Below are 25,044 nucleotides of genomic sequence, written 5' to 3' on the forward strand. Positions count from 1 at the left end.
TGTACATACCTACATACCTGAACACAGGAGCTTGTGCACACGGAAAAAAAAAAAAAAAAACATGAAAAAACCCTAACTTTTCTCGTTCTAAAACAAAGACAAAGATGGAGTGAATGGAGAGAGGCTATGAGCCTCCATGCTGTGCTGGGCAAGGGCCAGGAGGATCAAACATGGACGCTGCATCATATAGAAGCTCGGGCCAACACAAAATAAAGCCTGGGAGTACCGGTCCTCCAGACATCTGATTACAGGCTCATCTGTCGCCAGGTAAAGGCATGCTTGGCATCCCAGTGGTATTCACTCTGTCATTAACCTATCTGCAGGCCTTTATGGGACTTTTCCCTCCAACCACAGCCCAATACCCTCTTTATCCAGATTCGTGATAAGCATCTCTTCCTCCTCACAGTGGGCTGTGCTTTGGGAAATCCTTTGGGAAGAGACAGTAAGTACCACGCTCCCCCATGACTTCTAGGAAAGGCTGGAGTATATCAGCACCTTTTCATCCCATTTATCTCCCAGAGACTTATTCATCCAGACAGCCTGGTCTTTACTCACTTTCCTTATACAATGTGACCCTGAAGAAACATTTCAAAAGGACCTTCACTAACCTTGCAGCTAGTGGCAAATGGGCAGGCTTTCACTGACATGAAACTGGCTTAATTATTTTCTTTTGGTGACGCTGGGGATTGGACAAGCTAGGCGAGCACTCCATCGCTGAGCCACACTCCCAGCCCAAGAGTCCTAATTTAGGGCCATGCACTAAAAGAAGCTGGGCACTCAGTAAACGACAATGAATAAAAGAAAAAAAAAGGAAGTAAATGAGAAGAAACCCAACTCTTCCCTCTGGTCAAACAGAGTATACTAAAAAAAAAAAAAAAAAAAAAAAATGGACAGCTTAAGTAGAAACAGACAAACAACAAAGAAACTCAGTTGGACAAACAGAAAGGAAGACATGCTGAACACGTGTGCCAAAGGGAAACAAGGACATCTGTCTTCTTTACACGAAGCAAAAGGAAGAACGATACAGGTGTTCATTTTTTTTTTCTTTAAAAGCCGATGGAGACAACAAAATCAGTCATCAGATAAGCCTGACTGGTTTATTCCAGGGAACCACGTGGTAGAGGAAGGCACTGACTCCCACGTAAGTTGTCCTCTGGCCACCACAGACAAGCCATGCCGTGCGCATGCCCACATGCAAACACACACACACCCCTGAGCTACATAAATATATAAATGTAAAAAAAGAGTTTTCTTTAAAAGTGATGAGGGCTGGAGAGAGCACTCACTGGTTAGGAGCACTTGCTGCTCTTGCGGGGGGGGGGGGGGGGGGGACACGGACGGGACACCCAAGTTCTAGTCCCAGCACCCACATCAGAGAGCTCACAACTACCTGTGCTCCAGCTACAAGGGACCCAATGCCCTCCACTAGCTTTCCGAGAGCTCCCCCACACATGTGTAAGCATGTACACACACACACACACACACAAAGAATGTTTTTTTTTAAATGATGAAATAATTATGGGTCAATGGCCTGTCTACCTCAAGTTATGGCTTTTACTTGTTTCTTTTATCATAAAAACAAATAATGAGACAGGATATCACTCCCTTTTAGGGATACTTAAATTCCTTATGCCTGAGTCCAGAGGTTAGGGATGGCCCAGGGCTAACAGACCAGCAGAGGCTGTGAAGGAGTGGCCAAAGGAGTGGCCGTTCAGCCTGAAGCCTTAGCACTATTGAGCCAGGTGAAAGTTTTACTACTGGACTCTTCCAGCAGCTCAGTAGGCAGCTAACTTAACTTTAGCACAACCTTGCTTCTCTGATTCCACGACTGCCAGTGGTGTCACTCAAAGTAGCATAGCATTCTCAGGACTAAAAGGAACCCGATGACCTCTCTGACTCCACATTCAACAGCTGGCCAATGGCTATATCTGACATGTGCTCCAAATTATATCTTAAACCTCTACAAGAAACACCTATTGGAAACGAGGCTTCAAGGAAGTTGACAAGGACCTGCTCCGCCTGTAGTATGAAGCTAGGTTGAGAACAACCAAGGCCCCGTGTCTGAGCTACTACTGGCCTGCTGGTTCCAGTCCATCCCAGAACTGTCCCAGAACCATGTCCACAGAAAGGGCCTTGCTAACCCAAGAAAGCCAGGGTTGGGCTGAACCCAGAGATTTTTAAGGTATTACACAGTATCACCCGAGGAAGTGTTTAAAATTCAGACTTACAGATCCATTCAAGAACTACTGAATAAGAATTTCTAGGGCAAGCTAATGAATCTGCAATTTTAACAAACACTTCCCAATTCTGTCTACTAAGACGAACAGTGTAACACAGTCCAAGTAGGTCATTTCAATTGCTAATTAAAAAAATAGTGACAATCTTATCAGAATCAAGTTCCAAATCCTATCATAAAGATTTACACCCACACTTCCCTGGCCCTTAGAATCCCTGAACAAACACAGAAGTCAAGCATTTTTCCTTATCCACCTTTGAAGGGCTTTGTTTTATGGCACAGTGAAGGTTCTACCTGCCCTTACCTCCCCCAAAGCCAGGCATCAAAGACTAAGCTCAAGGTTAAAGGTAATTTTCTCCCTGTTCTACATAACAATCAATTTATCTGGGGGCTGAAGGACTGGCTCAGTGGTTAATTAGTGCTTGCTGCTCTTCCAGAAGACCAGAGTTCAATTCCCACCATCTATGCAGGGACACTCACAATTGCCTTAACTCTAGCACTAGTGGATCTTACACTCTCTTTTGGCCTCCACAGGCACCAGCACACATGTGCTTAAACACAAATACACACACGCACACATATACACATAAAATCATCCTATCACTGAATCCCTAGCCACACCTGTAACCTGTAACAATAAACTATAAGCATACAATGTTGTTTCAAAAAACCAGACAGATTCAGCCAAGGCAGATTCCGTTTAGAAGAAATCACAGACCACTTTTATGCAAGCATTAGTTCAGGTGTACCTCTGTACTCTATGTCTCTGATCTCCACGTAAAACAGTATATCAAAGAAAACTAGACTCTCTTTCCTAGTAAGGGTAAAACTGAGCCTGAACATCCTGCCTCATAAGGAAGCAATGGACCCCAGACGAAAATGCCTATTCTCCCAAAGAAGCCCTGTGTTTGAGTCCTCCCACAGGCCCAGAGGGCATGGCCTCCTCTGGCCTCAAGAGTAACTGCCCACCCCACTGGGCAGCGCCAACCTTCTTCATACTATTGTCCTTTAAAACTAGACCCAACCTACCAACCCCAGAGGAGCATTGTGACTTAATGCTTTTCAGTCCCGACCCAGACTGAAACTCCACACGGTGGTAGAATTGCCTGCAGTTCTGAAGCTCACAGAAGTTAGAAGGAGAATCAAAGCAGAGGAAAAAGATCCAAGAGCTGGCTGGGTGGTGGAGGGGAGTAATTTTCTTCAAACTCTTTATCTACTTTCTGTTACCTGTCTCCGCAGGGGGATGCGCTTGGTCAGCTTGTGCACAGCTGGCTGGCTGCTGAAGTCTGGTTTCTTGGTCGTGGTCTTCATTCGGCAAAAGATGACTGTCACCACCATGCAGGCAATTAAGAAGACCCCTATGCAGTAAATAGCTATCTCCAGGTAATCTGGGGAAGCTGTGATCTCCTTCTCTCTCACGGGCGCTGGATTGCAGATCACAGGAGAAGGACAAATAAGCAGGCCACAGAGTTAGGATACCAGAGGGATGTATCAAAGCATACCTCAAGGAACAAGGCCAAAGACATCAAGGGCTTCCCCATCAACAGCTCAATGTAGAAAGCTACCCAGATGCAGGGCAGCCACGTGCCTCTGCCTGGGCCTCTCCAATGCTAACAAAGAACCAAGGGTTCCTCAATTTATCACTACAGGGCAGGCAGACACCTCCTCTAGCTTCATGGGTATAAACCAAATTATAATGGGAGGCTAAAAGGCCACATTCTGCTAGGTCCCTGGTCAGAGAAGGATACCCAGTTCACCCACCACATGAGGACTGTCTTTCATGATGACCGATCAACGTAAACCAAACAGAATTGTTAAAGGGTAGTTAATTGCATCCACTGTTGTTTCTAAGGAGATGGGGACAGTGCTTGTCAGCTAGGGAGGTGCCGCAAGGGGGAAGGCTCAACAGGGCCCAGAGGACCACAGCTCCACAGGGCTCACACTTAACTAGTAAGCTGGCCCAAAATGCTTTGGTGAGTCCCTTCATACAGCCCAGAATATTATTCAGTTAAACAACTGTAGCAACCATGAGATAGTCATATATATATATATATATATATATATATATATATATATATAACTGCTAAAATGTTTGTAAACCCAGTTATATTAACTTGTTACTGAACCGTTTAAAAATATGATGGTACTGCATGTGAGCAGAACTGTGATTAATTTAGCACATTCTTCTGTCAACTAGATTGTTTCCTCTTTAGTCCTCAATTGGTCAATCTACAAGCAGTGTATTTCCAAACATGATTCTTTTCAAGCTGCATCTCTTTAAGGGGTAGTGCTGTCAGGCAAATTGGTTAAGAAGTGCCAGGTGGGCACTTACAGAGCGCGGCATTGCAAGATCAAGCAAGCTCAACAGGAGAGGCATCTCTGTTTCAGGAATAAATACTCACAGAGCAGATTCATAACATAACCAAAGGGCAAGGTGGATGCAATGATTATTATTTTCAAGCTTATACGTTTTAATCAGAAAAACAAATATTTGCAAAGATAGTCAAAACTCTCAGCAGCACAGCACAAAAACGAAATGACCCATCTATTTTTATGAGCTATGAAACAAGCATGCAGTAGGCATGGTACTCTAGAAACAAGGCGTTCATAACTGGAGCAGGAGAGCATCATGGGCTGCAACCCAGTCTATGCAGTCTATGCAGTTTTCCAAAGGAGATGTTAGGCAATGCATGAGAGAGAGCAGTATATACCAAGAAAGTTGGACTAGAACAGAGGCATTGGTTAAAGACTTAGACAGCAATGGGCTTTGTTGATGTTTATTTCTCTATGAGGCAGAAATAACATCGAGCCCGAGACAGCATACACATGCTTCTGCAGTAAAAGCAAACCACTCTATCAAGGCATGCAGCAAGCCACCCGATTCCCAAGGTAACACACTGCTTCTGCACACCTCCCTTCAGGGGTGCTTCCCAGGCACCTCAATACAAATCTATCTGCACTCAAATGAGATGTAAGCAAGTTAGGCCAAGAGGCATCAGACCACATAGGGGCTTTTAGCAAAGTGGAATTTACAATGGGGAAAAAATTACTTTGAATTTCACAAAGTAATTTTGACTTCCTCCATGGGGGGTGGGGGATGGGCTCATTGAGTCAACAACTCAACAATTCACTAAGATTATAAGATCCCTTTGGGTTTAAAAGTAACATTTTATTTGACCATAAATTCTAGTATGGGATCTCCTTGTGCATGAATTTCTAAGGCGGTTTCTTGTTCCTGGGCATCATTTGGAACATTTTGGGAGGGGGCATCTTTATGCAACAGATAAATGGGGCTATTTCTAAGAACAGAAGCTGTGTTAATTTATAGCAATCAACCAAGGAAAGAAGCCAACCCACGGAGAGAAAGAGCAGTATGTACCTGGCAGAACTGTCAACCATGCAGAGTGAAAGGATATCCCGATAGAATTACCCGCCAAGCACGTATACTCCCCAGCATCCTCAAAAGTAACATTCCGAATATAGAGAACCTCAATCTCTTTGTCCGTGGTGTTAACACCGGCAGCCTAGAAAACAAATGAAGCAAGAAAAGAACTAGACATAGGAATGATTGTGGAGGGGGCCTTGGAACCAAGAGGCCTCGTCCCAGCAGGTCCAGGGGGTGCTGGCCATCAGGAGATTCCAACTGCAGCCCGTCCACAAAGCCCACAACCGAGAGATACTGAGAGACACCGGCCAGCTCACCTCTGCAGGCCCGTCACCACACCGGCGTCACCACCTAGACATGCATGCAATTGAACACATGGAAAAATCGGCCCACAGAGTCCGTTCTCTTTGAATTCGTTTTCATTTGGATTTGGGGTTGGGTTTCCAAAAAGTTTAATATTCAGAGGGTTAATCTAGGTTCTGGTCCTGTTGGATGCAGACTCCCGCTGTGAGTCCATATACCTCGGGCTCCATGGGAACCAGGGTGGGGGGTTGTCTTGGTTACCAGATTCTGGTTAATTTCACTCAAGCTAAAGTCATCTTGCTCTATATATCACTCAAAGAACATGGCAGAAAGCATAATACTGGTAACAGAAAAACTGGACTTTTAGTTTGTTTCCTTTTCTAATATAAATATGTCTGCATGTGAAGAATGAAAACTGAAAACTCCATCGTCTGCCTTGACCAGTGTCACATTCACTAGAAGATAACCAGCCTCCAGTTTTGGATAGGATCCGGTGTGGAACCAAACCAAAGAACAAACCTTTCATTAGGTGAATCCTATCATGCTAGCACTTCTCTATACAACCAGCATTAAAAAGTCCGGCTTAATAATCAGATAGTGCAGACTCCACAGGCATGCAAAAGTAAGGTCCATGTGTACTCGGACACAGTGATCACAGAAGTGTGCAGTCCAAACAAGACAGACCAGAAAGAAGGGCTTGAAAACAGGGTGGGGGTGGAGAATGATCTTCAAGTACTTTGAACATTGTGGGCATTTTTCCATGGCCACTGGCATGATGCCAGCTGCACCACCAAAGAAAGATGATTATAAATATACCAAGGCCACAAGAGTTATTCTAGAAGCTGCCTGCTGCCTCCCAAAGCACCGAGTCTTTTTAACTCCTATATCCAGTTCTCTTAAAAACAAAAACAAAATACACAAACACAAAAGCGTTGTTACCTTGCTGTTTGGGCAGGACAGTGAGCCAGGCAGACTGGTTGGCCTGCCCTATATAATTGGAGACCTTACATATATATTCCCCAGCGTCCATCTCCGTCACATTGAACAGAGCCAGCACTTCTGCATTGGAGCTATTTATCCCCGAGTGCTAGAACAGACATAGGAAAACAATATAACGGCCAACCAGGAAGGACTCGGTGCTGCCTATGGTCCCACCACCAACATATCACAAGAAAACAATCTCCATTGATTACATCTAAAGAACTGTGGGAGGGAGAACAAAGTGAGTCAAGTGGCAGAGAACAGTAATGATCAGAGTAGGGCAGAAGAGGTGACCAGTTGGTGGGACGGGTGAGCAGCTCTCCGGGCTGGCCGTCTTTCTCCAGCACTTTGGATCCTGGGTATTGCTGGCTAGAGAGAAGACTATAGGTTGAGAGTTCTTCATGAGCCACCTGTTGCTCCTATAGTTGAATAGGAAGACTGATTGCTATATACTCCCTGGGAGCATGGTAGACAGACAGACAGTGGCTTAGAATTGACAATACAGACTTAGCTCAGCACCCTGAAGAGGAAGCTAGACCCCAAAACTAAAGAGGCTGAAGCCACATTTAAAAAAAAAAAGGGGGGGGGGGTCCATGAAAAAGTATTTCTTTTAATACAAAGGGAAGGAAATTCTCATTGTTTTACAGATGCAAAAAACCAGCCACACACACACACACACACACACACACACACACACACACACACACACAAATTTACTCTCTAGACCACACAAAAATCATAAAAGGTGAGAGAGATTTTTTTTTTTTTTTTTGAAAATGAAACTTGAATTGTTTCTAACTGCTAAAATTTGATTCAAATGTTCTATCAATATAGCATTAAATGTCCTAAAGCAACATGAGACAAACATTAGTACTGTCTGGAGCTTTCCAGTTATTTCCATCTACTCCGTCTCGTTTACTCTCAACATAGCCTTGTGAGCACTACCCCGCCCCAGCATTAGTCTCCTCAGGCAGGGCTAATAAACAGCAGAATTCTCTGGTTCCAAGTACAACAGCACCTCCCCTACTCCACAGCCCCCTCCAGAAACATTATCAACAGGCCTAACAGCTACTCATTCTCTAATACACTCTACTGGCTAGTCCATAAAGTGAGCCATCTCTGAAATGCAACAGGAAATCAAAGACCCTGGCCAATCCTCCAAAGAAGCCCTCACCGTGGGCCCCTTGGGATTCAGAAAGTTCTCACCTTCAGGACTTTGAGGTAGGGCAGCCCATCAGGCCCGTATTTACTGCCGTTCTTTTCCACGTGCTTGATCCACTGGATGTGGGGCTGGGCATCACTGTAAACCTTGCAGACAAACTCCACGTCCCCTCCGACCACCGTGGAGGCATTTGCAGGCAGTCCAGCTTGGAGGATGGGCCGGTGTGGTGATCGTTCTGACGGAGACAGGCCATGGGAGGGGGAGAGAGAGCAATAAATAAGTTGTGTTTTCCAGAAGGCTGTGGGGGGAACTCAAGCCAAAAAGGCCTCCGTCTGCTGGCTGACTCCATTGGAATAACACAGGGGCCCCATGCACAACACAAATGACTTCAAAGCAGATCACTGAAGCACAACCCTTGTAAAGGATAACTTATTTAGAGAATCAGAAAAAGAATGCATTACACTGTGAGTTATAGACTACCTAATGAACAAGGGGAAATTCTTTATTGAGGCAACCCGAGAGACAGATGGAGCTGGTAGAAGGCCACTTATTCATTTATTTGGCTTGAGACGATGCCCAGATTCACTTTGAACATGAAGTGGAAAGCACAGGCAAGTGACACAGCTAACTCTTAAGGTTGTGTTGACTATTAAGAGAGGTTCTCCGATGTATGCTCTGTTCCAGTCAGTTGCTAAGATGCTCTGGGAAGTCTTGTGTCCCTGCTTTAAAAAGCAAATTGGAAACCAAATCTCCAAGTGAGATGAAACCAAATTTACTGGATCCCTCTCTTTATCATGACACAGACTCCATTCAAGTGGTTCTTTCTTTAGTCATTCATCCATTTGACAAGTACCGAGCTCCACTGTGTGCCAGGCACCAGACGTATAGAAGTAGATATTCCTTAGTGTATGGTGATGTGGCACTAAAGAAACACAGGGACAGATGCCTGTTTCCAGGCTAAATTTTATAGTGCTAGAGGTGGCCCCACAGGAAGGATGCTTGGCCATTCCTTTCTAGCCTTACTGAGAATATTCTTAACAAAGCACATTTCTCCTTGTCTTATATCAGAAGGTTCTGCTCCAGATGAGAGGTATTCTCAGCAGAAACTTATCGAGGGACCAGGTCAAGGTCTGCTTGCACCTACACACGAGGTCCCTAAAGAACTAGGTAATGCCCAATTAAAAGTGGACTAAGGAGTTTCTCCAAAGACATATAAATGGCTAACTAGCAGCTGGAAAGATCAGTAATGGTTAGGAAAATGCAAATCAAAACTATTAAAGAGATAATAAGACAAGAACAGTTGAGGGCCTGGAGAGCAAACCCAGTACCACTGCTGGTGGGAAAGCAATTGTTAGGGTAAGGACAGGAAGCTGGAATTAAAAAACAAAGCAGTTCATCTGATCAAGCAACTCTCACTCCAGTGAAACTCAGAGATACAATCATCACAGGGCTCTTCACAACAACCAAGATTTTAATGTAATCAATACCCTCAATGTCCATCAACAGAAAAACGGGTAAAACAAAAACTCTGGTCTCTATATACAATGGAAAAACTAACCTGTCTTAAAAAGAAGAAAAGCATGCAATTTGATGCCAACTGACAGCGGGAGTGGACCTGGAGGACAGTATGCTAGGAACACTATGTCAGTCACAGGACAAATACTGTGTGATCCTACTTATAAGGAGGGACCCAAAAACTCTCAAATTCCTATATCGAAAGAATAGAATTGTGGTGGCCAGGAATGGAGAAGAGGAGAAATGGAACAGCTAATCCCAGAATATAAACTTACAGTCACATAAGATGAATACATTCTAGAGACCTGGTCTACCTACGTTGGAAGCTAATGGTCTATACACTTAAAGCTACACTAGGAGTTAAGTCACACGTTACTGCTCTTACAACAGTAAAATGAATGCTGAGCAAATTAAATGAATGGATGATTGAGAGCAAGAAAAGAACTCACTAACAGAGTGGGCTACTGTTTAATCTCAAATACAGAAACACTGTGATCACAAAGTTACTAGAACCTTCTTCACAGCGGCTCTATCTATAGCCACATGCACCCTGGTTACCAATCCATTCCCAAATATATGCTTATGTACTCAAACCCTTCTCTTTTCTTCTTTCTCCAACAGAGAGTCCCACTGTCCTAGCTTAACAAATACAATTCAGGCAGAGCAGAGCTCAATGACACACATCTTTTCATCTCAGGACTTGGAGGCAGAGTCCAGTGGATCTCTATGAGTTCGAGGCCAGCCTGGTCTACATAGTGAATTCTAGACAAGGCCAACATAGTAAGACTTTTTGTCTCATAACAACAACAACAACTAGCTAAAAAATAAGAAGAACCCAACACACCAGCAGCACTGCCACCAAGCAGCCCACCCTATCAAGGATGGCCCTATGTTTGAGATTCCTGGGCACTGGGCAGGAAGGAGAAAATCAGAATGATAGATCTCTATCTATCTTTCTGTATTGGGGTCTTTCCTGTTAAAATATCATCCTGTGGCATTTGCTGAGCCAGCGCCAGACTGTATACAAATCGACTCTACTCCATAAGCTCCTTGCTGGCCCTCAAGGAACTTTTTAAAAAGAGCGAAAAAGTTGGAGCGCACTTCGTTCTGGAATCTTCCATCACTTCATAGACACCTACATTGCCATGCAATAAAGATAAAAAAAATCCAGAGGCGCCCAAGGAGTCATCCATCTCCTCCTTTATCACCCATGTAGAATAGAGAAGTTAGACTGTTCATTATTGTGACTGAAAAAAAAAATCTCAAAGCTTCATTTCTTCATTCATCACAGGAAACCCTCTACTCTGTGGGATGATGTGCTGCTTCTGGAATGGGCCAGAAGGACTTGGGTGCCACAGAGAATGACCAAGGTTTGCTTAAATCCCAGCTGGGCCCTTTAGAATGGGGAGGATAGAATTAAGTCCCTGTATTCATGTCTCCTGTGTCTCTACCAAGCATGTGTACCAGGAAATCTACCGGCAGGATAGAAGCTGACCTCTGGGCTGGTTGCTGACAGCCAAACTCACAAATATGCTTATTTCTACCTGTCAAATACCAAGAAGGTCATTTCCTTCCCATAAAAGGAGGAGTTGTAGAGCCAAACAGATGGCTTTGTCGGTGATCTAGCACCTTCTGCATAAGCTTGAGGTCCTGAGTTCAATTCTCTAGACCATGTATTTAAAAAGCAAAGTGGGACAGCACGTGGCTGAAACCTAAACTAGAGAAATGGAGAAGAAAGGTCTTTGGGACTCACAGGCCAGCCTAGACAAATCTGTGAGTTCCAGGTTCAACGGGAGTCCCTGACTAAAAAATAATAGTAATAAAGTTGAGGGTGACTAAGAACATCTGCTTCTAGCCTCCACATGCACGCCTGTGTGTTTGCACATGTCTGTTCATGTATGTGCATGTGAATGCAGGTCCTGAGGGCCAGAGGAGGGTACTGGATCCCCTGAAAATGGAGTCACATGTAATTCTGAGTACCCATCATGAGTTCTACGTACTGAACTTGGGTCCTCTGCAAGAGCAGTACACTCTTTTTTGCCACCAAGCTCTCTCTCAAGCCCCAGGGAAGGAATTTTAGTTATCAGTTCATTCCCTGCCTTGGTTTTCCAATTTTGCATTCATAAACATGCTTTTATGCATGTATGCATGCGTGTGCATGAGTGTGCGTGTGCATGCATGGACAGTGCAACTTTCCTTGGAAACAGAAGAACTACAAAAATCTCTAAGGTTCTGAGCAAGATTACGGAATTTCATTGCAAGCCTTTTTCATTACTTGTTTCTAATAAACCATCTCACATGCAAACACTACACACGTAATACCAAATAACAGTGCCCATGAACAAGGAGTGCTTTCAGAATACATTTCCCGTACCAGTCTTGGGCAGGGAATTGGTCGCTGGGGTAACACTGGCAGGGCCTGGTCCAGAGCTTGCAGTCTTGTTTTCCTTGTGGTCAAAGGGCTGCTGAGCTCCGGTTATTAAGTTATTCCAAGCTATCCGGACTATTTTCACCCAAAGGGAAAAAGGAGACCTTTGCAATGGTTCAGTGTTATTGCATTTGCAAATTACGGCACATTGGACGTTATAGCTCTCGGTCTTGAATTCATCTTTTCAAATTTTCTCACCTTATACAAAATAACCTCCAAACTACCAGCTCTCTCCTCTCGGCCCTTTCTCACTTTGGGCAGAACAAACTGTAAGTACAGTTGCTGTGTAATAGAAACCTTACACCGTCTTCCAAAACTTCTTACAGCTGTGCTCAGTATAAAATGAAACCTCAGAGAATGTTATTTAAAATGTTTTTAAAAAGTCAGTAGGCCTCATGTTTCATTTCGCCACATCAGGCTTTGATTTCCTTTGCAACCTTAGTCTGTGCCCTTAAACAAGTCGAAGAATGAGGCCTGAAATGTCTTGGAAAAGGCCCCAGGATGCCAGCATCTGCCATCTTGTCCTTCTCAGCCATCGATCTGGTGTCAACAGACCCTGAACAACAACCATTGGCCTGGCAGGGCTGGGGGTGCACACCTGTGACTGCAGCACTCAGAACCCTGAGACAAGAGGAACATAAGTTCAAAGGCAACATGGAAAACATGGTGAGACCTTGTCATGGGGGAGGGGGCACAAAAAGCAGCCACCAGGAAGTTGGTGGAAGTATATCGAAAGCTTCTGGAACGCTGGAGTGTAGGCAAGTCAGATGCTGGGGAGGAGACCTGACACAGGTGGCCCAGGGCAGCCTTCCCAGTAGGCACAGGAGAAGAGGGTAGTGCTCCCAAAAGCTCCCCTGAACCTCATCTAGCCCTAGGCAAATCAAAGCGCACAGGTTTGCAGCTTCTCTCAGTACACTGAAGTAAAGGGATTAGGCCTGGGAATTATCTCTGGACGAGAGACTGAAGCCCATTGCTGGCTCAGCTCTTCTATGTGACAACAAAAATCACATCTCCTCCAGCAGGCAGGATTTCCAGAGAGGCCAGCTTCTCTTCTAGCATGTTGAACTCTCAGATATTATAGAAAACACATTTTTCTTTCTCTAGAGGAGTGAGTGAAAGAAATACAAGGAACAGGGATAGGCCCACGGACAGCTTACCTCTACTTCTGGACTGCAATTTGAAAATGATTAGAACTTGTACTTAGAGGCTGCAGATCCAGGGACCCAAACGGAGAGGAAGGAAGGGGGAGGGGGACCATGGTCAATGGGACAGTTGACCCGCAGCTCTGGAATGAGGTTCCTTTGAATAAATGCTTAGTAAATACAGCCTAAAGTGCTTTAAAAAAAAAAAATTACATGCCCTCTGGCCTGTGGTCTCTCTTTCTCACTCTCCCTCTGGCCCCCTTGCTTCAAGTGTCTACTTCACCATAGCAGAAAGCCCAGCTACTGAGAGCCAAGACCCAGCCAAAGAGGAGAGGGGCAACAGCCTGCTCCATTCCAAGGGTATTATGGAGCTGGGGGGAGGGAGAAGGGAGAGGAGGAATACCTGAGTGACGGAGAATAAGTCTTTGTTAATTGACCATTGGAACTCTATAACATGTCAGGACTCCTCTGGACAGAATGATGTATTTGCTATGATAGATCTACAACTTCTGCTGTGTCAGAGCAGAGGCCTCCGATCTACAGATGCCGGTAAACAGGTATCTCAGGGGTCAGAGGACCGGGCTCTTAAATCACACCAATAAATTACTCAAGCCAAGGGCCCCTGGTTTCCAGCATGAAACTCAGTCTCCTGAGTTTTTCTTCTCAAAAGTTAAGCAGCACTTATCACTCCCTGCCCCGCTCTCTAAAAGTTGAAAGCTACTTTCTCTGGCAGTGAGTCTGAAGCCATGCTGAGTTCCCAAGAAGGCCCTGGAAGCAGCCAGTGTCCTCTTGGGCAACCCATCCATTGAAGGATAACCTCGCCTACTCTATGCTTAAATCAAAATAAAAATCTAATTGCCCTTCTTCTAAAATGGTGGTTTCTTAGCAACTGCGAAGGGCCGAATAGAGAAAGAACATTTTGCAATTTACAAGACAAGTAAAAACAAGAAAGAAGTCTTTTTTTTTTTTTCTAAAGTCAGCTTGACTTTTCTCTCAAGACTGCACTAAACCAGTTGGGGAGGCATGACTGTTAGGAGAGGCAGCCATCAAAGCACTGGTGTTCAGGGCCCAATGAGCTGCTGAAGGCCTCATGCTCATGACAATCAGCAGAATGAGTTCATTCCCCTGCCAGGCCTCTGCGGACATACTCACACCAGCCAGGCCCAAGCCAGTTGAATTCTGAGTTTTGTTTTGTTTTCCCACCTCTAGATATTAGCACAATAGACGCTCAGAACTAAAAATGATCAGTAGAGAAGGCAGTGCTGGGATCAAGGGAGCACTATACTTTCAGAATAAGTGTTGTGCCCAGGACAAGGATATTCATATAGTTGGTCCCCCTCCCTCTGTCTCCTTCTTGTCTTCTCTTTGTCCCTCCCTGCTCCCTCCTCCACCCCCATAACTCTCACACCCATAGCTCTGGAACTTATTATATAGACTAGGCTGGCCTTGAACTCAGAGATCTGTCTGTCTCTGCCTCCCAAGTTATTTACTTTTGAAATGCAGAGTCTTGCTCTGTGGCCTGAGCTGGGCTTGAACTCATGAGCCTCCTACCTTGGCTTCTCCAGTGTTGGGTGCTAAGCATGTACCACGAGACCTAGTATTCTTTATGGCTTTTTCCTTTCTTCTCTTTCTTTTCCTCTGTTTTCTTTTGTGTGCACACACACCCATGTGTGCAGGTAGGTGTATACCTCTGTGTGGAGACCAGGTCAATACTGGGTGTGTCTCCCTTGGCTACTCTCTCCCTTAGTTTTATTGATTACTGTATATACGATGTATGTGAGGAGTGCACACTTGCCATGGCACTGTGTAGAGATGGTTCTCGCCTTCCACATTACGTGGGTTCTAAGGATCAAACTCAGGTCATCAGGATTGTATGGCAAGTACTGTAACCACTGAACCATCTCACCAGCCCCTCCCCTTTAGTTTTGAGATCGTACAGATTTGGGAGCTTATCAACTGACTTGGTTAGGGGGTCAACAAAACCAAGAGGTTCTCCAATCTCCGCCTCCCCAGCTTTCTGCATGGATTCCAGGGATCTGAACTCACGGTCTCATGTTTATACAATAAGCACTATACCCATTGAGCTGTCTCCCCAACCTCTGCCCAACCTCTTCCCAACCTCTTTCCAACCTCTCCCTGCTTCTATATTACTTTTTAAAAAAAGACTTGTTTTGTTATTTTTAATAACGTGTGTGTGTTAGGGAGGTATGAAGTATATGCACTTAAGACTCTGAGACACTAGATCTTCCAGAGGTGGAGTTCCAGGCCGGCATGAGCCACCTGATATGGGTTCTTGGAACCAAACTGGGGTCCTCTGCAAAAGAGACTATGCACTTTTAACCACTGAGCAGTGCCTGGCTTACTGTCTTCCCCACTTCTGATCTTCATGCCTGTTGCAGCCGGTAGCCATCCCCCACTGTTCCAGCAGGTAGCTACCCCTCCTGTTGGAATATCTGCCTATGCAAAGTCTTGCAAGAATCAGGCTGGGGCTCTGGCTGTCTTCAACCAACCCCACCTTAGACCCTTTCCAGCACCTTTGCAGAGTCCGAGGAACAAGGCTGTTTAGAAAGTGATGAGTGCTCTCCCCTCCAGTGCTGAAGTCCCAAAATGACTTATGAAGGGTGCACCATGCAAAATGCTAGAAGCAAAATAGCACTAATTCCTTTGTGCTTGCTCACTGGCGTGGACAGGCAGAGCGAAGGGCTGGCTGGGCTCAGGCCTGTGAAGACCCAGAAATGTAGAAGAAAAATGCCCCAATGAATGCCACAAAGGACAACTGGCTTGGAATTGAGCGCCTTCTACCTGCTGGGTTGTCCATTTAGATCTTCTTAGGCAAATTTTAGGAACTTAGCTTAGTGTCATTAATACCCCAAGTGTTTAAGACACCCTTGAGCTCTGTGGCTTCAGGGGTATAACAGCACTGATGTCATGTTTTGATTCAAAGGGGCCTCTGCTTTTCTTTACAGGAGACTTGGCTCTAGGGAGGTAAACAAGATTCAGGAGACAGACAAGGGTGATGTTTTAAGTATGTTAAATATCACTAAACCAGATCTTCAAAAACAGTTTAAAATGGCCAGTTTGATACTATACATGTAGCCCAGGCTGGCTTCAAACTGGCCATATTAATGACCATGCCCTTAGATTTCTGATCCTTCTGCTTCCTCCTGGGATTACAGGTGCATACTACTAGAACACTCAGTTCTGTGGTGCTGGGGGGTGAGACCTGGGGGTTCATAAACACAAGGCAAGCACTCTACATCTGAGCTACATCTCCAACCCACCCACAGCTTTGGGGTTGTGTGTGTGTGTGTGTGTGTGTGTGTGTTTTCTTTTAAAGGAGACACAAGAAATGTGACAATATCATTGAATTCATGCAGTTTATTCCTAGGGTCATGACAAACCTACTCTCTTAGTGAAGTCTGCTACCCTGCCTTGTTCTGTTTACTAAATGACAGTTGTTCTTTCAATACAAGGTCCCCGATACACTGGCTTTTGGTGTGGATGCTGATGTCAATTCAGACGTCAGATGTCCACAATCTCCCTCCTGAAGAGCAGAGGTAAACACAGCTGAGATCCACCCCACTGGGCAGGACACCATAAAACCCTGCACCCCACTAACCTAAGAGGAACAGCACAATTCAGGAATGTGTGAGTTTAGCTGGTATGTGCAGTGCCGGGCTGCCCTCAGAGGAAAAGCGTGCTGGACAAGGTTTGGTTCTTTTTAAATTGCTCAGGCATTGAATGCATCCTCTTGTCAGAAAAGTTAAACGTCAGATTAGACTCTATCTTTTCTCATGTGATTTGCAAAGAACCAAAATGGGACTCACTGGAAAACCCCCAAAGCCAAAATGCAATGCCCTGGGTTTCAAAGGCTATGCAAATAGTTATCTGAAAGGATCAAGCTAGCCTATTTTTAGAAATACATCCTAGAAAAGTATTCACACAGGTGTCCAAGAAATAGATATGTACCAGGCTTGTCATGGTCCTGTTGTAATGGAAAAGGGGGGGGGGGTATGCACAGCCTAAATATGATGACACAGTATGGCTCTGTCAGCAGCATATGAGCCACAAGGATGAACTGAAATAGACTGGAATGTGTAGACACAAAGACAATTTGGCTTCCATTATCAGCTTCCACCATTTAAAAAAAAGCCTTCCTTAGAGGAAGTTGGGAAAGCTTCATGCTAATCCCTCAGATGCCTTGGTTTGCTCCTGGGGTGGATCAAGCAGAAGGAAAAGCTCTCAGCACATCTGAGCAAACAAGAAATGTCTCCCTCAGGTACAGACAACAAAAGAAGCTAAAAGATCAACTGTTTGTTTTCCTAGCACCAAAACGGAGATGCTCAAGACTACTTGTAGCTCACAATGCACTCAAGTAGCAGAAAGGCTTGGCATCATCACCCACATCCCACACACTGTGCCGACAAGACAGAGTTCACCACCACAATACAACGTGGACGATGTTCTAACCTCTCCCTCCAAATCAACACTGATGGTATCATGACATACTCTCCCCTCCAAATCAGGACAGGGACTTCCTCACAGCCTCCTCTTTCTTCACAGAAGAACAGAACACCATCCCCATGACAACATCAATGTCCTTGGTCACCTCCTCCCACAGCCTCCAACTCTGGACCTGCTATGTAAAAACACCACCAGTGAAAAACATGCCCTTCCAAATCAAATCTCCTATGTTAGCAGCACATCCTGGCCACATTCTCCCTTCTCCTTGTCTGTGAACATTAAAACCAAACAGGATGATGATGAACTCAATAACAATAGCAGGGTGTTCTAAGGGAAAGGGTGTCCATGAGTGCAAACCTATATGTATCTCTTACCAAGGGGAAGAACATGGCACCTCGGCCATACTTCTAATAAGAGCTGGCATAAGATTCAATAACACGGCCTTTTGGTTCATAGAGGCAGATGCTGATTAAGCTGTATGAATACATGTATTTAAAACCTCTGAAGTTTCTCTGTTTCAGAATTAGAAATATGTTAAGATGCCTCAAACTCAAATATAAATTGCTCATGAATGAGTTTCTCTGTTACAGGGTAAATGTGTTTTATAGAAAATGCTTGGGGCTAGAAGTGCTTGCAGTTAGGGCATTTCTCGGATGTCAGGCTATGCGTGCATCTGCTTTAACTGAACGTCTATAATTCTAAAACCCTGAAATCCTAAATTCTCCAAAATCTGAAACTTGTAACATGACAATCCTTGACTAACAATACAATAACTTAGAGAATTAAGATGTTTTGGAGACTGGATTTGCAGATTAGAGATGTTCAACCCAAGGGGCCCATTACCAAGCACACTGTTGCTGCGATCCACGAACACACCCTCAAGCTGAGCTTGCTCCCAGGCTGCGTGCGGGTAGTAGCATTCTATCTACCTGCTCCCACCTGCACTTTCTATGCACAATCCCAGGCAAAGACCATCTTCACACAGAACTGTACGACATTAACCTGACCGTGACACTTCTACATCCTCTGAGCTCCTATCACAGATTCCATGCCAAAGATCACACAGCCAACCAAACATTAACCCTCTTTGTCAATCACCTTTACCAGGACTCTTGCCAGAACTGAGAGGAATCAATAACTTTTCTTCCTCAACTGTAGGAAAAAAAGGGCTTCTGAAGGTCCGCAGGAACAGAGCAAAACCAGTCTATTAACCAAGCACTGATAGATCCCTACCAGAGTGGCACCTACAAGCCACCATCTGCGAGGGCTAACTTCTTCCAGGAAAGCACTCATTTGCCAGGCAGCGCCTTTGAAGCAGCTGACCGCTGACCAGTCTTTGCCCCTGGAAGCCCTGTGGTAAGGCAGGAATGTGGAGCCACTCTGGAGCAATGAAATCTCATTAACCGGCTTTGACCCCAGGGAGTTTTGAAATCCCCATCAAGAAAGTACTAAGCCTCAGCACCCCTGCAATGAGGAATAGGCTGAGTGTGTGTGTGTCTCAGCCTGGAGACAGGTGAAGAAGCACAGGACTGCCTAATAAGTGTGACATCACCCCGTGCCATGATTTAGAGGCCTGTTCTCATAGCAACTCTTTCTTGGCTGGGTGCAAAAAACAAAGCATGTTGTTGCCCATCATGGTTTGAGTCAGGAATGGCCCCCATAGGCTCCGTTTTTGAATGCTTGAATCCCAGCTGGTGGCACTAGTTTGAGAGCTGGAGAGGGCCTTTAGGGGTTGAGGCCTGGTTGCCAAAAGTAAGTCCCTAAGAATGGGCCCGACCACAGATCAAGGGAACATGTTTCCTGCACAGTGCTACTCTGGGCCTAGGATTCTGTGTCCATCCACAAAGGCTTTCACTGTGAACTATCATGTGCATACAACCTTAACCCCCAGCTCATTCAGAATAGAGGGGTTTCTACCTCCCTCCGTCTAGGTTTTCTAAATCTAGGGCTGGCAGAGAGAGACAGCTCCAGCATGATGTCAAGCTACACAAGAAACAGGACAGTGTCCACAGGCAGCAAGATCAGAAATATAGACAGATCTAGGCGAAGCCTCGAGGTCAGGAAACCACTGGAGGGCCTGTGAGAGTCCCAGTGCCGAAACCCTGCTGGTGCTGGGGGAACATAAGGCTTACAACCAAGAATGGAAGGAAAGTCAGCATTTAGTGTTAAAACCTCTAGATCTTGGTTAGGAGTCATTTAAATTCTCTACCGAAGATCCCCCTGTCATATCAAGCTCTAAGAAGCCAATCAGATGGAAACCAAGACTCATAAGATCAGCAGAAATCAAGGAGATCCTGCTAGTGGCAGATTCCATAATAAACTCAATGGCTAAATGAGTCACTATCAAACATCTTATCACCACGCCTTTATTTTTAGCCATATAGCCCAGGCTGGCCCCAAACTCACTTTGCACCAAAGATAACCATGGGCTTCTAATCCTCTCCACAATTACTAAGATTACAGATGTGCCATACTACACCTGGTTATGTGTAGTGCATGGGGGGGGAGGGGGATCAGACATAGGACTTCAACATGTAGGCTGGGCAAGCCCTTTACCAACTGAGCCACACCTCGTCCTGGCCCCTTCTATCACATCAAGGACTTGAACACTATTCCAGATCCACAAGCAGATCCCAAGTTAGATAATAAGGCTCTTCTGATCCCTTCCTCACTGCTATGAGATCACACCGGAGCCTTTGTCATCCTAGCCTCCTAGTAGCAAACCAATGCTTTGTGCAATTTCTTCCTCTCACTGGAGACTGCCAAAGGCTCCAGGCCAGGGGTCAGCCACCCAGCAGGGCTTAACAGTCTGTACCTAGAAGAAGCAGGACTTCATCCTTCTTGAATACACACCTGAGGCGTTCAGCACACGCTGCCAGGCTGTGTCCCATCACGTCTAGAGCTGAGCTGTGGAGGACTTGTGTCATTCTGGCCTGCCAGTGACAAGCCAGGACAGGACTGGTGGTAAAGGCTGAGCCACCTCCACCCAGCCAGAAGTGAAGGACAGCAAATGGTAGCCCTAACCATCCAACACCTAAGGTGGAAAATGAGATTCCAGAGAATTTGTTTAAACTAATAAGGGATCAGACATGTTCATACCTCCACTGCACTCCACCCATCCCCCATACCAAATATCAGGAGAAAAGAGTCACCAATAAGTACCCAATAGACTCTGGGAACGCAGAAGTAAAAGAAAAAGGGCTCATGATTCAGAGCTGAAGTGGCTACGTGAGCGGAGAAGGGTACTAGCCCCTCACTTCTTCATATATATGCACATTATGTATGTATCCTTGCAAATGTGTGGGTGCAATTGTGTATGTGCCTGTGGGAGTCTGAGGTTCATATCAGGAATTCCCTTGATTATTTTTCTACCGTATTCTTTGTGAAAGGGTCTTTCTCACTAGCTAGCTTACTCGGGGGATCTGTCTCCACCCTCCAAGGCTGGAATTGCCACGCTGACCTGGCATTTACCTGGGTTCTAAGGATCCAAACTCCTGTCCACTAGTCCTCAAGTCCATTTGCTTGGCAAGTGCCTTACCTACTGAGCAATTCCCCCCAAGCCTGAAACTAATCTTCTGAATTAGAGCCAAGGGGACCAGGTCTGAGATGCCTACTGTAGTGACTTCTCCGAGTCCTTGTACAAATCACTGACCTGCTGGGCCCAGATCTCCTTACCCTTGAGATGGGGCAAGGGATGGAAAGAGTAGTAAGGACGCTCTATGATCCTCTGCAAGCCAAGCAACCAAACCAGTCTAAGATGACAGCATTACCCAAAGATGCAAAGTCAGCAGGAAAGAGAACTTCACCCACTGGTCCCCAGATGGCACTCAGTTTACCTAATTAAGACTTGTGGGGCTCAAGAGATGGCTCAGTCAGTAAAATGCCTGCTTTTCAAGTATGAGAACCTGGATTTGATTCCCCCAAACCCATGTAAAAAAGCCAGGCATGATGAGGTATGCTTGCAATCCCAGAGCTGAGGAGGCACAGACGTGCTGACCAGCCAGCTCAGCCTAATTGCTCAGCTCAAGGTCGCAGTGACAGACCTTGTGAAGAGGAAGAGGAGCAGGAAGGGGAGGAGGAAGAAGAGGAAGGGGAGGAGGAGGAAGAAGAAGAGGAAGAAGAGGAGGAGGAAGATGGAAAGGCTCCCATGGATTAAATCAGAAGTTGACCTCTAGCATCCACACACTCCTAGACACATTAACACACAACACAAATGCTCGCGCACACACTTACTTCCGGTTGGGACTAACAAAAGTTATTAAAGAGTAATCCTTGTGGGGACATTTGTTACAATGGTTTTAAGGCATGAATACAACCATCAAACAAGTGAGACAAACATCTTTCCAATGTTGCTGGTTATAATGCAGGTTCAGAAGAGCCCAACAGTTCTCCTGGTGCCCAGACGTTTCTGCCATTGGGCCGGCTACTCTTATCACTACGCCAAGCCGTATTTGTTCCTAACATGCCAGGGGCCTCAGTTCTTGGGTTAGACCCAAGAGATGTTGAAAAGAGTTAATGACTTCTAGGCGCCAGCTGGTGGTGGCAGGACATCCGTTAGTTAGATCAAGGACTTGAACATCCTCACTGAGTAATCACAGCGAAGACTCACTTACTACCTCCTGTAGCCATTTACCTGGCAAGCTGTTTTATTATTGCCACGATCACTGAGACGTGGAGCTTCTTGCTAATTTTCCTTTGCTATAAATGGCTGAAAAGTAATGGTGTCAATTTTAATGATGATCAAGCAAGGCTTCTAAAAGGACCTTGTAAATAAAAAGCGATCCCTTTCACACACAAGAGCGACCGGCTGCTTTATTCCAGGACCTAAGAATATCACTTAAATTATGCAGCTTCACGGCTTTTAACACGGGCGCGCGGGAGTAGAACGCTCCATCTTGATGCGTCCTACCAACACCTGAACCGCAGACGGAGCTAGCACAGAGACGGTGTAGCAAGAGCTAGACCTTCCGTTCACTGGCAACGGTTTCTAATTTTCTGTTAAGTACAGAGGCAACTGAGACCCTGTTACCACACAGCAAAGTATAGCATTTGGGCTCCAGGGCCACCAGGAGTTTGTTGCCTAAGCCTGAATCTTCTGTTTCCACTTGCCAAGATGTTCAGAATGACTGCCAACACTGTAAGTCTCCATGAGACTCTTCGGTTGACTCACTTCTCCTTTTATTAGAAGTTCTCCAAAGCATGCCGAGGTTTTCAGAAAGAGAGAGAGAGAGAGAGAGAGAGAGAGAGAGAGAGAGAGAATTTCACACCTCCATCTTTACTGAAAATGTCTTATATTCCACTGACTTTTGACTATTTATAAAGAAGGCTGAAGACTTAGAGAAAAAAAAAAAAATCACTGGAGTTGTGCTTTAATGGCTATTCCCAACCAGCATTGTGTCATTATTGGCCCGGGCTGAGCTGGGCGATCTCCCAAACTTGTGACATAATCAGGCCTCTCTCCGCATTACTCCATACACTCCACGCTCCCTCCACATCACACCACTGAATCATATGCTCTTTTCAGCAAGACTGATTGCCAGGGGATTAACATTAGACAGCCCAATTCCATTATTCAGCAGGCTCATTCAAATCCCAGCCCTAAACTCTAAGAGAGATTTCAGAGCTTTCACAGGGATGAGCTGCCAGAGAGCTCAAAGGGGAGGTGGGGCAGGGGGGCTTTTGAATGTTTAACACAACAACTCAAGCTAAAACCTGCTGTAAGCAAGACCCTGGGGCGACAGCGGCCCTGCCTTGACTCCTCAATTCTTGGAATAGCCCCAACCATGAATAATTTGTAAACCTGTGCTAGGCTACAATCCCAAAGGACTCCTACAGAACAATTATTTTTTTTTCTCCATAATAAATTACTTAATTTTAAATTTAAGTATTCAGAACTTTTAGCCCCAAATCTGGCGTTCTTAATGCAAACAGTTCGTGTCAGATTTTGTCTGTGCAGCCTGAAGTAAATCCCAAGTCATGCGCTCTTTGATGAATGGATTTAGAGCCATTTGTGACAAAAGAAATCCTCTCACACGTCACTCCGCTGTGTGTATGTGTTTACTAAAATATCTTAGTCTAGCATACCACAAATGTCTCTATAAGAAACGGGACCAGAGCCAGGCCTGATGATGCAGGTCTCAGGAGGAGCTAGCACTTAGGATGCTAAGGCAGAAAGAAGATCGAAATGTTGACCTGCCTGGGCAACAGAGCAAGGCTAGCCTAGGCAACTTAACAAAATCTCATCTCAATTGATAATATACATATTTTTAAAAATGTCTGGAAGATGGCTCAATGATAGAGTAGTTGCCTAATTTCAGCCCTCAGTATTTGAGGATGGGAAAGTGGGGAACACAAACCAGGCATGGGGGCACAAACCAGGCATGGGGGCAGGCTGCCCCCCAGGAGTGTTCGAGATCATCCCCAACTACGCCAGAAGTTCAAGGCTAGCCTGGGCTACATAACACTCTATCTCAAAAACAGAAAATAAAAAGTAAGAAATAAAAGAAGACTCTGACACTCTTTTATGAATAAGTTAAATATTATATCGTGCCCTATCAAATTTCACACTAAGGTTCCTGAATAACTCATATGCTTGGCACTGAATGTTTACACCCGAATGTAATCTAAAGATTGCATGCTATGCTTTGTAAAGCAGTTTTTGTGAATGTAACCTCACTTAACCAGATGGTAAAATCAATATGACTTTCTATTTAACTTTTAGTTAATATAAATCTTCAACTCAACAAATCTATGAGGTTTGATTAATCCTGTATTGAGGGAGGTTTTTATTGGTTCTTGGGCAATGCAAGAATTTGCAGAATTTTCCTTCAAAATGTTTACGTCTTATGAAAGAGTCAGAAATATCCATAAGTAAGATAATACCCAGGGTCATGCATGCAGAAGACATGATGTAGCAGAGTCTGTGTTTGCATGGGTACATCCATTTGTGTCACCTTGTCACCCATGAGAAATCAAAACGAATCCCTCTAAGTTGACTCCTCAGTCATTAATCTGCGCACAGAAGAGTAACCCAAAGAAATGATGGTGGACAGAGAAGAAGCCAAGTGTCACTCTGCCTGACAAGTCGGAGCACAAAAAGCTCCTTAGGAGGAGATCTGAACCCACCATCCCTGTGGTGTAGGGGAGTCCTAGCTGCAGTCTCATGTCAGTAACTGTGTGGCAAACACTAACTATCGGCTTGACAGGACCTAGAATCACCTAGAAGACAAACCTCCGGGCAAGTCTGTGCAGGAGTTTCTAGATGAAGTTAATAAAGGTAGGAAGACCCACCCTAAAAGTGGGTACCCCACTAGTATACTGTACAAGAAGAGAAAAGTAAGCTGGGTGGTGGTATTCATCTGTTTCCTGACTGCAGATACAATAGAACCAGGTGCCTTGCTCCTGACCCCATGCCTTGCCTGAGTCCCA

The 25,044-nt window shown here is 45.1% G+C and overlaps 1 protein-coding gene across 18 annotated transcripts in view; it reads right to left on the reverse strand.

Moving 5' to 3' along the window:
- Fgfr2 (fibroblast growth factor receptor 2) overlaps positions 1–25,044 on the reverse strand; it is a 105,140-nt gene that overhangs the window by 31,813 nt on the left and 48,283 nt on the right. For 9 of the 18 annotated variants that reach the window (XM_076911481.1, XM_076911543.1, XM_076911526.1 and 6 more), the window contains 3 exons: positions 8,112–8,302; positions 6,864–7,011; positions 3,457–3,660 (listed from right to left, as the gene is read on the reverse strand). In XM_076911481.1, coding sequence (XP_076767596.1) covers positions 3,457–3,660; positions 6,864–7,011; positions 8,112–8,302 — 543 coding nt within the window. Of the gene's footprint in view, positions 1–3,456; positions 3,661–5,615; positions 5,761–6,863; positions 7,012–8,111; positions 8,303–25,044 lie in introns of all 18 variants that reach the window. The other 9 variants (XM_034496267.2, XM_034496342.2, XM_034496310.2 and 6 more) reach the window with 3 other exon arrangements.

This window comes from Arvicanthis niloticus, chromosome 1, assembly GCF_011762505.2.
Source record: "Arvicanthis niloticus isolate mArvNil1 chromosome 1, mArvNil1.pat.X, whole genome shotgun sequence".
NCBI classification, from domain to species: Eukaryota; Metazoa; Chordata; class Mammalia; order Rodentia; family Muridae; genus Arvicanthis; species Arvicanthis niloticus.